At 50.2% G+C, this 16,556-nt stretch overlaps 3 protein-coding genes across 9 annotated transcripts in view; 1 reads left to right on the top strand and 2 right to left on the bottom strand.

The window, feature by feature from the left end:
- Positions 1–16,556, bottom strand: part of ABRAXAS2 (abraxas 2, BRISC complex subunit) — a 943,775-nt gene that overhangs the window by 804,018 nt on the left and 123,201 nt on the right. The gene's annotated exons all lie outside the window — the stretch shown is intronic.
- The window catches only part of LHPP (phospholysine phosphohistidine inorganic pyrophosphate phosphatase), a 661,086-nt gene that overhangs the window by 585,153 nt on the left and 59,377 nt on the right, over positions 1–16,556 (bottom strand). The window lies entirely within an intron of this gene.
- Positions 1–16,556, top strand: part of CHST15 (carbohydrate sulfotransferase 15) — an 85,878-nt gene that overhangs the window by 54,027 nt on the left and 15,295 nt on the right. For all 7 annotated transcript variants that reach the window (XM_050803739.1, XM_050803743.1, XM_050803741.1 and 4 more), the window contains one exon: positions 2,068–2,224. In XM_050803739.1, the coding sequence (XP_050659696.1) occupies positions 2,068–2,224 (157 nt within the window). The remainder of the gene's footprint in view (positions 1–2,067; positions 2,225–16,556) is intronic.

Raw genomic sequence — 16,556 nt, 5'->3', positions numbered from 1 at the left:
AGCCAGCTCTGTGCCGTGCAGCCGGTCATTTTTCCTGTTCCTGGACTCTGTCTGCACCTCTGCAAAGTGGAATTGTTGGACCAGGTCAGTTCTAGACTCCTTCCAGCTCTGAAATGTGACTCAGCTCTGCCCCAGCTCTTCCTCTGTGTTAGATTCTGGGCAGAGACAGTCCTCCCCTAGGGCAGAGAGGACCTTTCTTCTGCTGTCATTGTTGACAGCTAGAGTCACACAAGAGCTTCAGGATGCAAGTGGCCTGAACGTGATGGCTGAACTTGGGGCTAGGGCTTTAGGCATGTTGAAAGGCTCCTGCGTCTACTCCCAGGTACCCAACGTGGTACTCTTTGTTTCTTGAATTGCCTGTTGTCCCCCTTGTTTCTTAAGGTCTGAGAGAGGAGGGGCCGTGCTTTCCTCCCCTGATCTGTCCCTGGTGCCAAGCACAATGCTGAGCACAGATTAGACACCAAATGAATGCTTCCTGGGTGGATGAAGGATGGATGGTGGCCGGATGGAAGGAAGACAGTCAGGTGGATGGAGAAATGCCTCCATGGCTCTAGAACCAGTTCATTTTTGAGATCTGACAGAATTCGTGCCAATTTAGCTAGAGAGTTCATTTGTCCTTTATATTCTTATTCGTTGTGAGTAGAATTTTCAAGGGACTTCTGATTGACTTGTTTTTTCTGTGTCCTGGGATATTATCTCTTTAAAAAAAGAAAGAAAAAAAGGCCAGAACAGAGCTGTTCACCTGGATGTGATTATGCATCCGACAGAACTGATAGGGGCCTGCAGGGATATGATACACTTGTCACTGACCAAAGACTCAGTCATCTGGCTCAGTCTTTCCCCGGATAAGTAACTTTCAGATGTGTCCTGTGGTCCTTGGCAAACTGTCAGGAAATCAAGTGTAGAGCTGATTGATGGATTTGCCTTCCTTTTTAAATCTCTGAAGACTCCCAAACACACACACACACACACACACACACACACACACACACACCCCTCAAACCCTCAGGAACTTGGCTTTGTCCTCTGGGAGAGTCTGCGCTGTTGGAATGCCTGCCTGTATCTTGGCATCACCTCTGTGCTGGGATGTGTGTTTGCCATTTACATCCTTCACTCATGAGGACCATGATGAAATGTGAAACTGGCTGGGACCCAGTTCCCGTTCACCCAGTCTGCACTGAGTAGGCACCAGCTGCGTGCAGAGCAGTGGCTCACAGGAGACAGGGTGTGTGAGCCCTGTGGCAAAGCCCCTCTGTCTTTTAGTCTTAGAGTATGCCCTGAGATGAACAGTTACAGCTTCAAGGAAGGAAATCGCACTCGAATTCCTCGTCAGGGTTAGTGTTCCCACCCTCCTGCTTTCTCCTGATGCCTTGGAAGGAAACCATCTAGTACCAGCTCCAGGCTCCTGGGCTGCTAGACCAGTTCTCGGCTCCTCCCAGCTCTGAAACGTGGTTTGGCTCTGCCCCAGCTCTTTCTCTTTGTTAGATCCGGGGCAGAAATGGCAAGGCCTTTCGCCATCTTGGGCCCCCAGTTCAGAGAGAACTCCATCTATTACTAGAACCATCTACTATATAGAACATATATTGGAAAACTGTACAGGAAAACCATTTTCAGAACCACCTATAATTTCCCACCTCGATAACTGCTATTTGTGTTTTGGTGTATTTTCTCACAGACTGCATTCTCCGTGGGCCCTTAAAATGCCACAGAGCTGTGCACCATGAGCAAAGTTAAATACTGTGAAACTGGGGGCCCAGATGCTGGTGAAGGTTTTCTTTTTTGCTCCCCTTGGAAAGGGGGCTCAGGGGTGGGGACACTCAGTGTTGCATGGATTGCCTGGACTTCCAGACAGAGGTTTTTGGGCTGGAGGTGGGGTGTGACTGTGGCAGGGGTGGGCATCCAACCTTCTCTCTTTGGAGTCCTGTTTGCCCACAAAGGCTGACAGCTTGGCCTCTCCTGCTGCTTAAGAGGAAGGCATCGGGACCAGCTTTGGCCTCTGGCACCCGGGGCCACTTCGTGGGAGCCTGAATCCCACCCCTGCTCACTTGGAGTGTTTTCTGTTTCCAGGGGAGGCCAGTGCTTCCACTATGTGGGATAACAATGCCTGGACGTTCTTTTACGACAACAGCACAGACGGCGAGCCACCGTTTCTGACCCAGGACTTCATCCATGCCTTTCAGCCGAATGCCAAACTGATTGTCATGCTCAGGGACCCTGTGGAGAGGTGAGCAGTTTCTGTGTGTTGTATTTGGGGTGAGAAGAAGAAGCACTTTTGAAGAAAGGTATTCTCCTGTCATCACAATTAAGATTTTGTCTCCTTTAGAAAAAATTGAATAGGCCAGGTGCAGTGGCTCACGCCTGTAATCCCAGCACTTTGGGAGGCCAGGGTGGGTGGATCACCTGAGGTCAGGAGTTCAAGACCAGCCTGGCCAACATGGTGAAACCCTGTCTCTACTGAAAATACAAAAATTACCAGGCGTGGTGGCACACTCCTGTAGTCCCAGCTACTCGGGAGGCTGAGGCAGGAGAATCGCTTGAATCCAGGAGGTGGAGGCTGCAGTGGGCCAAGATGGCGCAACTGCACTCCAGCCTGGGCAACAGAGCAAGACTCCATCTCAAAATAAATAAATAAAAACAAATAAAAATCAATGGAACTTGCAATGTTACTGCTGTTTCTTATGTAAGTGTTATTCTTGGGGCTGTCGTCACTGAGTTGACACACATTGCAGATTGTTTTCTTAACCATTCTGATCCTGGTCTGCATGTCTTCAGCCCCAGTGGGCCTGACCAGGGACACAGGACGGTTCCTTGGTGCTGTCAAGGCTCGGGAAACACCCTTAGAATCAGGGGCGTCGGCTTCGCCACGTGGTTTAACTCCTAGAATTCTGTGTCTCTCGACATGGTTGATGCCTTTATCCTTGTCTGCATTGAATGTACAGTTTCCAGCTTTCCTTGAGAGACCAAAAGGAAGAACAATGATGAGTAGAGCAGCTTTGCTTTAAGATCAAGGGTTGCCCAGAGTGGGTGAGGCCAGGGTAGTGGGATATTGAACAGCCACTGTGGGGCGGCCCAGCTGCCACTGGGCGCTGCTTGCATCATTGTTGCCTGTGTGAATACAGAATCTCAGGGCTGCCAGGACTTTAAAATTATTTAGTCCAACGCTCCCTCCAGTACCACCACATCAGAGCAGAGGGGCCCCAGTCTAATCCGAGGCGCTCTGAGTCAGGGAATTCTCTACGCAAGATGGCCAGTGTAGCTTAGGACAGCTGTGTTCCTATTTTGAGACCAGGTCTGTTCTGGGGGAACATGCACTCATTAGTCCTGTTTCTTCTCAATACAGTCAGACAGACCAAGTCTAATCCTTCCAAAACAGGAGAGGCTGGCAATATTTAAAGACGGGGACCACAGCCCTTTGTGTCGTATTTTCCTTTGGGCCAACTGCATCTTCTGATGGATTGAATTATGCCCCGCAAAAAGATACGCCAAAGTTGTCTCCCCCAGTGTGTATGACTGTGGCCTTATTTGGAAATAGGATCTTTGCAGATGCACTCAGGTTAAAATGAGGTCATACTGGATCAGGGTAGACCCTCAGCCACCCTAAGACACAGGGAGCATGCCTCATGACGAGGCTGGAGTGATGCTGCCACCAGCCAAGGGGTGCCAAGGAGTGCCGGCAGACACCAGAAGCCAGGAGAGGTATGGAACAGATTCTCCCCCGGCACCCCAGAGGAGCCCCCCTTGCCCACACCTGGGTTTCAGACTCCAGCTTCCAGGACACTGGGGGAAGAGTCCTGTCATTGTGCACCACCAGTTCATGGTGATTTGTCCTGGCAGCCCCAGGACACTGACCTGTGGGATCCCTTCCTCAGGTGGCATACCTTCGTGGCCCCACATATTTGCCAATTATAACAATAAGGCGTGTTTGTTGTGGAAATTTTAGAACATATATTGGAAAACTGTTTTCAAACTATAATTTCTCACCTAGATAACTACTATTTATGTTTTGGTGTATTTTCTTCCAGACTTTTTCTATGCAAATAGGGTGTGTGTGTGTGTGTGTGTGTGTGTGTGTATACACGTGGGTGTGACGGTACAGTCTTATGTCCTGCTTCTTTCACTTTGCATTCTTGTCCCCAAAAAACATGCTTTAAAGTCTGCCCTGGTCACACTTCTGAGCTGATGTCCCTCTTATGGAGTCTGCATGGCTCCCGCCACTCTGAGTATGACCTGGTTAGGGAGAGGCTGGATCCGCCCTCCCTCAGCCCCAGCGCCTGAGCCTGAGCTCTTGGTGGCTGTCCCAGTGCCATGCATTCTGGCAGGTGCCAGGTGTGGTTTCACTCCCTACCCTCTGCATCTCCCAGCCCAGGACTTCGTCCACTCTGTTCCGAGGCAGCCACTGACTTGCTGTCACTTGCCATGTCCCGTCCCACCTGCTGGTTCCTGTGTTTTGGAGGCAGAAATTGGCCTTGCTGAGCAGGCTGGTCTCCCTCTGTTCAGCAGGGCTGATGCACACTAGCGGAGCTCTCATGGTGACATAACTGTCACCTCGCACTGACCCCTCGCAGTCCCTGGAGGTGTTTTCACAGCTGCTCTGCCTCCCTCCCCCCCACGGCTCCCAGCTGAAGGGCGCAAGTGCTCGGTGTTTCCTGTCGCTGCTCCTTAGTTCCTCATTCTGAGGAAGGTCAGACCACGCCTTAACCTCAGGGGCAGCCTTGTGTGCTCTCTGGGCACAGAGAGGTGGGGGCCCATCTGTCAGGACTGGGTTTGGTGTGTGTGGGCCCTGCTCTGGGCCCTGGGAGACTGGAGCTCCCGGTGGGCACGTGGGCGTGGCTGTGGTTGGTTACAGTAGTGCAGAGTAGGAGGCTGGGAGAGTGGGCTCCTGAGTGGGGAGATCCAGAAGTAATTGACCCGGAGAAAACTGATGCCAGACTGGATTTTGAAGGATGAATAAGAGTTTGCTGTGTAAACAAGGAAGGAAGGTGGGTTAAGATGAAGAAACCTTCCAGGCAGAGAGAAGGACAAGTGCAAAGGAAAAGACCACGTGTTCTCCTGTTTGGGGTGGAGCCAGGGTCCAGTGGAGCAAGGGTCCCTGTTAGGGGGTGGAGCCAGGGTCCCTGTTAGGGGTGGAGCCAGTGTCCTTGTTAGGGGTGGAGCCAGGGTCCCTGTTAGGGGTGGAGCCAGTGTCCTTGTTAGGGGTGGAGCCAGGGTCCAGTGGAACCAGGGTCCCTGTTAGGGGGTGGAGCCAGGGTCCTTGTTAGGGGTGGAGCCAGGGTCCCTGTTAGGGGGTGGAGCCAGGGTCCCTGTTAGGGGTGGAGCCAGTGTCCTTGTTAGGGGTGGAGCCAGGGTCCAGTGGAGCCAGGGTCCCTGTTAGGGGGTGGAGCCAGGGTCCCTGAGTGTGTTTCTTTTTTCCTGGGTTCTGGTCCCACCTCTGAGGACACAAACACCACAAAGGTGAGCGTTGGAACAGAAGACAGCAGCACCGTGCAGGTGCAAGCGGCTCAGCCAGGAGCAAGACCTGCCAAACTCTTCTCTCATAGCCAGCCCGAGTCTGCCAGCTAGAAGGAGGCTCACAGTTCACAGCGTGGTCCCCCCAAGTAGCCACCATGTTTTCTTCTTTTAATAACAAATACTCTATTTATCCTAGGAATTGAACGTGAAAGCTTCTTGCCTCCCTGGTCCTCAGCCTAACAGAAATAGTTGGTCAATTCAAACACATATTCAGCCCCTGCCACAGGCTGGGTGCTGTGCTGGGCACTGAGCATACGTGCCCTGGTGAACAACAGTGGCCACCCAGTGCCTACCCCCTGGGAGCTGGTGCTTTATCAGAGAAGTGGGCGGCGGCTTTGTCGTGGCACATGTCCTGGTTCTGAGGAGAAGGGCAAGATGCTGGGGCAGCAGCATGTGTTAGGACGCTGACCCAGGCCTTGCATTGCCTGCTGTATGAGTTATGTACTGCTAGGGAACAAGTTCGCCAAAACTTAGCAGCTTCAAATGGTTTCTGGGGATCAGGAACCTGGGTGCAGCTTTACTGGGTCCTCTACTTCGGGTCTCTCTCAAGGCTGTGATCCAGCTGTCACCAGGCTGGGGCTCTTCCATGTGCTTGACTGCGGAAGGACCTGCTCCCAACTGGACATGGTTGTGGGCAGAATTTAGCTCCTTCAAGAGCTGTTGGAATGAGGGCTTCAGATCTTTGCTGGCTTTTGGTGAGAGGCTACCCTCAGTACCTCGCCAAAGGGCCTCTCCAGTATGGCTGCAGGCTTTATCCAAGCCAGCAAGCTAGAGCGTCTGCTAGCAGATTAGAAGTCACGATTTTTTCTAACCTAGTCATGGGTGTGAAATCCCATCATCATTGCCATATTCTGTTGGTTAGAAGCAAGTCGTGAGGTCTAGCCACACTCAATGTGAAGAGACTACAGGGTGTGAATACCAAGAACCGGGGATCACTGAGGACCATCCTAGGAGTCAGCCACCTCCCGTTCTGCACCTGATCCTCAGGAAACTGGGGCCTGGGCTTTGCAGCCAGGAGAGTAGCTTCCAGCTTGATCCCAGCTCTAGTGGCAGAGGAATTGTGTTTATGTGCGTATTTTCTGTGTAAGTTACTGACATAGCAGCTATTTCATTTATTCTTAAACATTTATAAAAATAAGTAACAATAGGAATTTCTTCTTTTTTGAAGGCTGGCGCGTTTCCCATCTTGGCCAGAAAGGATGATAAATACTGTGTGTTTAGATCACTCTTGAAGAAACAAACACTCTGAGCCCAAGTTTCATTAGCATAACGGGATCCTGGGCCATTAGCCCCGTTCTGTGGCCTTGCACTTCTGTACGCGGGAGATGTTGTGGGTCGCTGGGTGCAAGTTGGATTGGTCCCAAGTTGTTCTTTTCCTTCTATAAATTGACTTGGAGAGGGGAAATACTACTTTTATTTTTAGTGTTAGGTTCACATTCAACCTTTACTTCTATAATTGATCCAAAGTAGAGGGTTTGAAAATGTTGGAATTTTAAGCAAAGTCAAATCACTTTTAAATTTCCAGAGAAAGATTCAAGTGGCAAGTTTTTTTTTTTTTTTTTCCTGGAGGAGAACAGAGGAATACTGGAAAGAAGTGGACGGGATGGTTCATATGGCCAAAGAAGCCAGCCAAGAATTCATGTTCCAGTTTTCTCTCTGTAAGAGATCATGACAATTTAAAACTAGCTTCATGCATTCCTATGCTAAATTGGCCCAGTTAATTAAAAAGAAGCTACCAGTTGCAAGCAGAATTTGTCTTTATTTAATCCCATTCGTAAGTGGTAAAGACTATTCTTTTCAAATGCATCTCACATTAGCCTCCTGCCTCTTCGTTTGTGAGACAGTTGATAGAGTTTTTCTCTTACTTCAGAGGCAGTTAGAGCCCCCATTAAATGTGAAAAATGCGTGGAAGGTGCTGGCCCCTCCAACCTAGTTGCATTCCTCTTTTATTCAAGGGACATGTGGAGTGGGGTCATGCACCATCTGTTAACGATTTTACAGTGTCTATATTTTGGGTTTAATTCTGTGTATAGTCTTAATGCAATGCCCAGAAACGACCCACCACAGGAATGGTTCGTTTTCCCTTTTTATGACGACGAGTCCAAAGGGCAGGAGAACTCAGCTCAGTGAAGAATTCAAACTCGGTTTTGACCCACACGCCTGGAGTCTTGGAACCTGGCTCATTCTTTTCTTCATCGGCTTCTATAAACTGCGTTTTTAAACAACCCGTTGGACTGGCCAAATGATTCAGTTATGACGATCAACTAGGAAAGGAAGCAGGCTTTTAATGAAATGGATTCTGTTATAGGCAGTCACTCCGGGGGACACAGAGGAATAGCGGGGCTGAACATTTGGACAGGAATCCTGGTTGCATCAGTTTCACTCTGTCTGCAGAGCGTGTGAGGGGGCGTGAGGGTGGTGCGCAGCTTTCACCCGCTGAGTAGGAGGTGTAGCGGGGTTTTGGTGCTAGGGACACAGGCATTGGAACCCCAGCTCTGTCAGTTACTGCTCTGTAAACTGGGACAAGAAACTTAACCTCTCTGTGCCTCATTTTCTCATCGGTAGAATGGGGGAAGATAGTCCTACTTCCGGGGTAGTGAGAGTTCAGTGACTTAATATATGTAGTGATGTGTTTAAACAGGGCTTGACAAATGGAAAATATGTAATCATTAGCTATTATTATTAGGTATCAGTAATAGCTCATAATAATAACAATAAACTGATCACTCATTTACTCATTCCCCAAATAGAGTTGCAAACCACATAACCAAGTTTTGGTCAACAGTGGACCCCATGTATGATGGTGGCCCCATAACGTTACAATCCCATGTTTTCACTGTGCCTTTTCTATGTTTCAATACATAAATTCTAACTCTTATGTTACAACTGCCTACAGGATTCCTGCTGTACAGGCTGATAGCATAGGAGCAGTAGGCTGTACCTTGCCGCCTAGGTGTGTAGGGGGCTGTGCCATCTGGGTTTGTGTGAGCACTCTATGATGTTCACATAATGACATCGCCTAATGATGCATTTCTCAGAACATATATGTCACTGCTGTTAAGTGACGCCTGGCTGTATTTATCGAACACCCTTGATGTGCTAGATGCAAGCTGTACATACGAGAGGAAAATCCATCCCGTTTGCTCTCAGGGAGCCTCTGTCTACACCTCATTCACCTACTTCCACATCAGAGGGAGCAGGATGCCCACCCTAGGGCAAGAGCCAGCACGCACAGGAGGGAGCTGAGCTGGATTCATGCCTTTGAACCGCAGCAGAACTTTGACTTGAGAATCTCTCTTGCTATTCAGGCAGCACCAAAAGCCCTTCTCCAAACAGCTGAACTTCCCCCAGCCCCTAGAAGCACTGATTGAAAGCCGTGGATATGTTCTCAGTCAGAAGAGAGCCTGGCATTGGGAATGTCATGCGATGTTTTCTCTAGAACAGATTTGCACAAGGATTAAAACGCAGGCTGTTCCTAGCACTGAGGAATTCATTATTGATTTAAACCATCTCAAAGGGAAATTAGGAGAACGCCTCTGTGCAGAAGAGACAGAATGAGGAGAAAGCCGTGGGGCTGTAGAGGTTGCAGCAACAGCCACAGATCAATTTCTCTTTCTCGCTCCTCCCTCCAGCTCTCAGTCTTTCCTTTTCTCTAAGATTTTGGAAGATTAAGAATCACAAGGGTCCTTGCGAGGACTACTGTAGTGCGGTATCTTTATTGAAGCTGCCTATTGATTCCTGGTGGGTTCAGGCACTTTGCTTTCCAGAAGCTGCCTGTTGACACACCTTGATATGGGCCCTGGAAGTGGTGCGAGGTCACTTTAATAGGACTGAGCTGTTGAGCCACCCGAGGTCAAGGGGGTTGGCCTTGACCACAGAGAGGGGAGGGAGAGCTGGCAGCGCCCAGGCCAGACGGACAGCTCCGGTCTTTGTGAAGGAGTTCTCTGAAGACTGTTCAGGAGGGACTGCCTGGTGAGGCGCCACATCTTGTTATTGGTGGGAGAGAAACCACCAAGCCGAAAACTCCCAAGTGTTGAACGATGTTTATGTTTTGGGGAAATGTTTGCGAAGTTCTTGGCAGTCCTGTGTATTCCCACACGATTGTTTGGAAAGGACAGTTCCGAGCAGGAGGCACACCCTAGGGAAAAAGAGCCCTGTTGTGTCTGTATCTATAGAGATCCCAAGGTGAGATGTTGCCCGCTGGGCCGGGATCAGGGAGGGCACTTAGAAACGACCCTGGGGCAGCCAGAGTTTTGGGACCTGTCTTGCCCAGAGTTCTGGGCTGCTTAGTGAGGTTGACGCTGTTGAAGGAGGAGGTCACACATGTCACATACTGGACCCCCCCGGTGTGCAGTGGCCATTGCCCTGCAGTGAGGGGCCCACACCCTGGGTCTGGCTTTGTAACCAAGGGTAGCCGGGCAATCCTCAGTGCACCCCAGGTTTCTTGCCTGTAGAAACATCTGCCATCAGGATCACTGGTGAATCACGAGAAGGTGCTCTGTAAACCACACCAGGCTCGGAGATGTCAGGGATGCTTGGTGTCGTCTCTGAGAAGTGCTGTCTCCCAGTCTGTGAACAGTTACCGGGGCCCTGTGATTGGATGCTCTGGAAGGAACAAAGAGGGGCTGGGAAGCCCACTTGTGCACAAGGAACCTAGGGCCTGGTAGGAAATAGAATGGCCCCGATAAACAGGACACCTGTCATTCATGTGGGCGTTTTTAGGACCAAACGTGGATGTTCTTAACTGGCAGAAAGTGAGCCTCCCCAGTGTCACCCCCGTGTTCAGTCTAAGGTGACCGTAGACAGTCCCTCCAGATCAGCTGGCCTGGCCAGTCCTGTCTCATCGAGCCTCCTAATGAGACAGTCACAGTTCGTGATTCGGTGGAACAAAAGGTCTCGGTCTCAGCTACATTAAATGGCCTTTTTTTCCTGGTAGGAAAAATATATATAATCGTTATTGATGGTACCATATCACAGGCTGGGAATTATTGATCAGTGATTTCAATTCGGATTCCAGCAAATGGAGAATAACGAGGCCAGGTGCTCTGGCTGCCTCTCATTACAACCCTCACGTGGCCACAGGACTGCAAGATGTTGTTGAGGGTGAATTGGAGGACATGAGCGTGTCCCCATCTCGGGTCCTCCTGCCTGAGGAAATGTGACCGTTCCTGTAACTGTCATTGAGGAACCAGCTGGGGGTGTTTGAGGAATACGGGAGGTGGAGCCAGTGCCACTGGGGTGAGCCAGCCCAGGGATGGTCACCTGCTCCCCGCCGCCTGCAACTGCAGCACCAGCTTGGGATCTTTTCTCAAAAGTGGCCCTCTGAGAAGTCCCATGCATGGAGCAGTAACTGGAGGAAATGTCACAGCTCAAGGCCACCGAGCACCTGCCCTTGTCTGAGCTGAAGCTGAGATTGAAGCTTGTGTGTTTGGGTGCCTATTGAGCTGGGTGATCTTAGTGACTTCTGACATGAGTCCCTTTGGGAACTGCTGTGTTAGAACCAGCAGTCACTTATCAGGGTGATGAAGACATCTTGGGACTGGGGAGTGGTGTGTTCGCACAGCTGTGTGGTGTCTACTAAAAACTGGCGACTTGTTCACATTAAATGGGTGAACGCTACGGTATGTGGATCATTTCTCAATCTAAAAATGATATGAACAAAAATACTACAAAAGGAGGAGGAACCCACCGTGGAGAGAGGTTTTCCCAAACTAGTGGCAGTGGAGCCGGGACCTGCGGAGCTCTCCACGTAGAGGGCAGGCCAGTGAACAACCACATCGTCACTTAGGAACTGGATCCGTTGAACTCTAATGAGCTATTGCGATCACCAAGGAATATTAGCTTTTCCAAGAGGTACAAGATCCCGCAGTGTGTTCCGGCTTCATGATAGATGCCTGAATTCCCTTTTGCTGTTGCTGTCACTTTTCTAGATGCCCAGTGCGATGTTCCATAAACACATTTGCTGTTCCCGACCGTGGCGTTGGAGTTCCTCACGTTTATCCTAAGTGTTTGTTTGCCACTCTATTATATTTGTAATTGCTTATCAGTCTCCTGTGACTTACTAAGTAGTTCTGGAGTAGAATTGACTTTTTCTTCCAAATCACTGTGCACCCAAAATAATAAAAACATCTAAACAAACAAAACCCGAAAACTGTCAGTGCAGACGGCCAGCACCCACTCTAGTCAGCCATGGATTTGTCTCCTTGCCTAAGCTCGGAGGGCAGGGGCCACATCCTGCTGGGTGAGGGGCTTTGGGGTCAGGCAGGCCTGGGTTGCTTTGGGTCCCTGTCCTGCCCTGGAGCTTCCTGGGCTGCGTGACCATGGGCAAACTCCTTAACCTCTCTAGTGTCAGCCTTCTCCTCCATAAAATGCAGTGGCCCGTATCTCATTGTGGGGTTGTGAAGATAGAAGCAGAGCATGCCTGCAGCACCCTGCACAGGGCCTGGTGGTGGTGGCCCTCCCTACCCCCCAGCATCCACATCAGGAGTGGAAACTGAGAACATTGCAGGTGCTAAACCCAGAAAGCAATCACACAGAGCCCTGTCCTGCTTTAATAGTGATCAGCTCACTGACCTGTGCTCACGCTGGCTCAGAACAGCACCCTGTAAGTGTCCCTGAATGAATTCAGCAGTGGTCTTGGGGTGATCATCCAGATTTTACATAGTAGGGCCTTGCCCACTGCTGGCCTCTCCTTTGTCCCTTGGGGAGAGACATGGTCACTTTCAGAGGCACTGGACTGATGGAGCCCTATGCCCCCAACATACATTTCCCATCCCACTGCTCCTCCAGGGGTCCCAGGACCCCTGCGCTCCACAGGAAAGGGACTGAGCAGCACCCCATGAGCACAGGCCCAGTGTGAGGGGCCGCACCGGCAGCCTTCTAAAATAACCGCAGCACAGAAGGCCTGGAATGCATTTGGACTTATATTTGGAATTGTCGTTGGAAACAGTCCTGGCCAAATGTAATACCCATCTGTTCAGGATGGTTTGAGAGTAAGAAAATGAGGTGGCTCAGCTGGAGGGGGCTGGGCAGCCCTGAAACTCAGGGCTGGGAGGGTATCAGGTCCCCTGGCCCCCACGCTACCCTGGAGCCCTCCTTCCCTCCAGCCTAGGCTGCTTCTGCCTCCTAGGACCATCTGATTGTGTTGGGCTGCCGTGACTGGAGATATTTCCCCTTGCCTGCACCAGGTTTTCTTCCTAAACCTTCTGCCTGCTGGTCAGTCTTTCAGGAGTTCGGGACTGGGCTCCCTCCTGCTGAGGTTTTGCATCTCCAGGGAGAGCAGCCAGGTTTGGCGCCCAGCACTGAAAGCAAGCGTCCGCTGAGGCCGCATCTCCAGGGAGAGCAGCCAGGTTTGGTGCCCAGCACTGAAAGCAAGCGTCCGCTGAGGCCGTGAGCTGCCTGTTGCCTGGCTCCGCCCTCCCACATTCCTGATGCGGTGCCTCTGTTAATGCTTCCTGGGGTTGCATCTGTGCCCCTGCAGTTCTGTGATGATTCATCGTGAGCTGTGTGTTTTCCGTGTTGGTCTCCTTCCCCCACTTCCTCATGGGTCAGTGGATTTTGAAGACTAAAAGGTGGACATTTCAGTTTGTCTCTGTATGTTTCATCTTGTTCAATGGTGTGCCTGTCCAGCCTTTTGAGGTCCACTGGATGCTTATTCTTCATGTGTTTGCTGTTCTTCTCGACATTTTCTGAGCGGCTTTAACCCACCCAAGTGGCTTTCCCTCACCCGAGATTATTAACTCACTGCTTTCCCCTGGAGAGTCGTCAAGGGGGAAATGATAGCTTTGTTACTTGAAGACAGTCTTAGGAAGCATTCGCTTAATTTTGGGGGAGAACCCAAACAGTGCTCCCCTGTCCGAGTACTCCCCTGAAGGGAAGTGCATTTGCCTTCCTTCATGCCTCCTTGTGGGAAACCTGGCCACATGGCTCCAGTCCCCCGCTACCCTCATGGCCACTGTTCCAGGGTCTCAGGGTGGCAGAGAGGTGTCAGCGAAAATAACTCCTTGGAGTTACTGGTCTTCCTTGGAACTGGGGTTTAAAATCTGTATTGGTTTCCTAGGGCAGTCGGAATAAATCACCACAAACTTGGCTTCTTAAAACAACAGAAATGTATTCTCTTATGATTCTGGAGGCCAGAAGTCCTAAATCAAGATGTCTGCAGGGTTGGTTCCCTCTGGTGGCCCTAAGGGATAAAAGCCGTCCCCTGCTCCCAGCTCTTGGTAGCCTCCAGCAGTCCTTGGCGTTCCTTGGCTCATAGACGCTGCACTCCAGGCTCTGCCTCCGTCTTTCTGTGGTGCTCTCTGTCCTTTCCTGTTTTTATAAGGACACCTGCCATTGGATTTGGGACCACCTTAAATCCAGGAGGATCTCATCTTAAGATGCTGCACTTAATGACGTCTGCAAAGACCCTTTTTCCAAGAAAGGTCACATTCACAGGGGCTGGGCTTAAGACTTGGACATAATTCTTTGGTGTCCACTGTCCATCCAGCTACAGAATCCAGATGGTGGCCATGGCTTGTGGTGAATCTAGACCCTGTTCAGATGTCTGTGACACAGCAGGATGCCAGGGACCCAGAGTGGGTTCTCACAGTGGGGTTCAAGGGTCTCCCAAAGCCCACTGCCAATTCTCTGAGCAGATCCAAAGTATCTAGAGGTGACTGAGAGGCCAAAGGAGTCTCTTTTCATCCAGCCCAGGAAGGAGCGTGACCTGGCTCTCAAAGGCTGTAAATGAGACTCACTTTAACCCACCCCAAACAGATGAAAATCAGCCGTTTCACCTGCTGGGGGTGGGCTTGCCTGGTTGGAACAGTAGGTATGTCCCAGTTTTTCCCAGGGATTACTTCTTGATCTCTGAAGAATTGTATGGAATCAGTAGATCCCTCATAAACTGACTTTGTATTTAAAATCAAGACAGGCTTAGGTGCTTTTGTTTTACTTATGAGCCAAATATCTGTAAGAAATGTTATTACCACAAAGAAATTCTCAGTATGGAAACCTTCAGCCAATGTTTGGGTTTGTATGAGGTAATTTATGTGATGGAATTCCAGTTCCACCAAACAATTTGGGTAGTTCTGTGGGCATCTTTGGTAAAAACTGGGCTTCAAATTCTTATTTAACATGGGATTTTATGACATTTTCAGAAGCATCTGTTACTTTTCATTGACGCAGTTTCTTGGGCTGAGCCATAATATTGACAGGACTCGTAGGAAATGTGTGAGCCAGGAAGGGTACCCCTCGGACCCGTTGCCACCTGGCACCCCTCAGTGCACACAGCCAAACCCTGCTTGAAGGTTCACGTGTATCTGATTTTGGCATTTATCGACCAGTCATTTAAGTCATAGTAACTATGAGCGACCCTATGGTGACAGATGCCGTGTTTCAGTTTCGATGTGTCTCCTAATTCTGAAGAAGGAAAATAGCACAGGTGATGTTGGGGACACCAGTAATAAGCTGATGTGGTGTTGTCGTGGGGAATATTCTCAGGTGAGTGTGGATCTGGGGAAATCCACTCAGTGACCACCGAGTACCTTTGCTGACTGGTCCCTTTGGACAGTTTGGCTGACCAGGCTGTGGTAGACGGAACACTCCTGTTCCGGTGGGTGTTTTGATTCTAGGAACTCTGTGGGTAGATCTCAAACCACTCGCTCAAGACTTCCAAGAGGTGTCCTCTGTGGACATTGGCCGTGGATGAATTCTAGCGGGCTGTGTCAGAGGCACCCCATGTGCCAAGGTGGGCTACGGAGGTGGATAGCTTCTGGGCCTGTCCCTGAGAAATGCTGATCCCTGTATCATGACCTCAGTTAGAGGGGAGGGCGGTGGAGGAGGCACATTTGCAACAGACCCTGCTATAAGGGAGCACAGTTTTTGCAGGACAGTGTGTGGCTGAAGGTCTGGGTGTATTTGGAAGTATGGATGTCAGATACCCGGATGCCTGGGTGCAGAAGGAGAGTCACAGGACAGACTCTCTTTCTTTCCTGTGATATGGGTGCAGATGAAGAGTCCCTGGAAAGAGGGGAAGCCAGGTTGGAGAAGCTGAAGGAATAGAAAGTATAGAGCTTCGAGGAGAGAGAAGCCTGATCCCGCAGAGCCATGTAGGCCACATTTTTCATAAGCCCGGTTTCACCCTTGATCCAGAGATGCAGGTGACACAACGAAGGCTGTGAGTGTGTGAAGGGTTCTGGGAAGAGCCATGGGGCTCATGATGAGGTGTGTGTGCAAGAAGAGAGTGGGACATATGGCAGGAAGGTTGAAAACAGACAAAAGGGGCTATAAGGAGAGAGAGAGGAGAAAAAAGAATAGGAAATTCACACCCTGAAAGTTCTGTTGAAGATAAAAACACTTTTTTTTGTTTTGTTTTGTTTTGTTTTGTTTGAGACAGGGTCTCACTCCCATTGCCCAGGCTGGAGTGCAATGGCACGATCACGGCTCACTGCAGCCTCAACTTCCTGGGCTCAGGTGATTCTCCCACCTCAGTCTCCAGAATAGCTGGGACTACAGGCACGCACCACCATGCCTGGCTAATTTTTTGTATTTTTAGTAGAGACAGGGTTTCACTATGTTGCCTGGGCTGGCCTTGAGCTCCTAGGTTCAAGTGATCCTCTCACCTCGGCCTCCTAAAGTGCTCGGATTACAGGCATGAGCCACTGTGCCTGGCCCTGACATTTATTAAAATGGCAGTGCAGGCCTTCTTCAGGACCATGGTAGTAGGTATAGGGACTGCCATGACAGTTTTCCAGTAGAGGAGAGAGACTCCGAATACAACTAGGAAAAGTAGGGATTTTAAAGCTGAGGCAGGTGGATCAGTTGAGGTCAGGAGTTCAAGACCAGCCTGGCAAACGTGGTGAAACCCCATCTCTATGAAAAATACAAAAAAATTAGCCAGGTTTGGTGGGTAGGCGCCTGTAGTCCCAACTACTCGGGAGGCTGAGGCAGGAGAATCGCTTGAACCTGGGAGGCGGAGGTTGCAGTGAGCCAAGATCACGCAGCTGCACTCCAGCCTGGGCGACACATTGAGACTCCATCTCAAAAAAAAAAAAAAAGCCAGGAGC

This window comes from Macaca thibetana, chromosome 9 (genome assembly GCF_024542745.1).
Source record: "Macaca thibetana thibetana isolate TM-01 chromosome 9, ASM2454274v1, whole genome shotgun sequence".
Classification (NCBI taxonomy): Eukaryota; Metazoa; Chordata; class Mammalia; order Primates; family Cercopithecidae; genus Macaca; species Macaca thibetana.
Note: the sequence above shows the minus strand (reverse complement) of the source record. Positions and strands in the feature narration are given on the sequence as shown.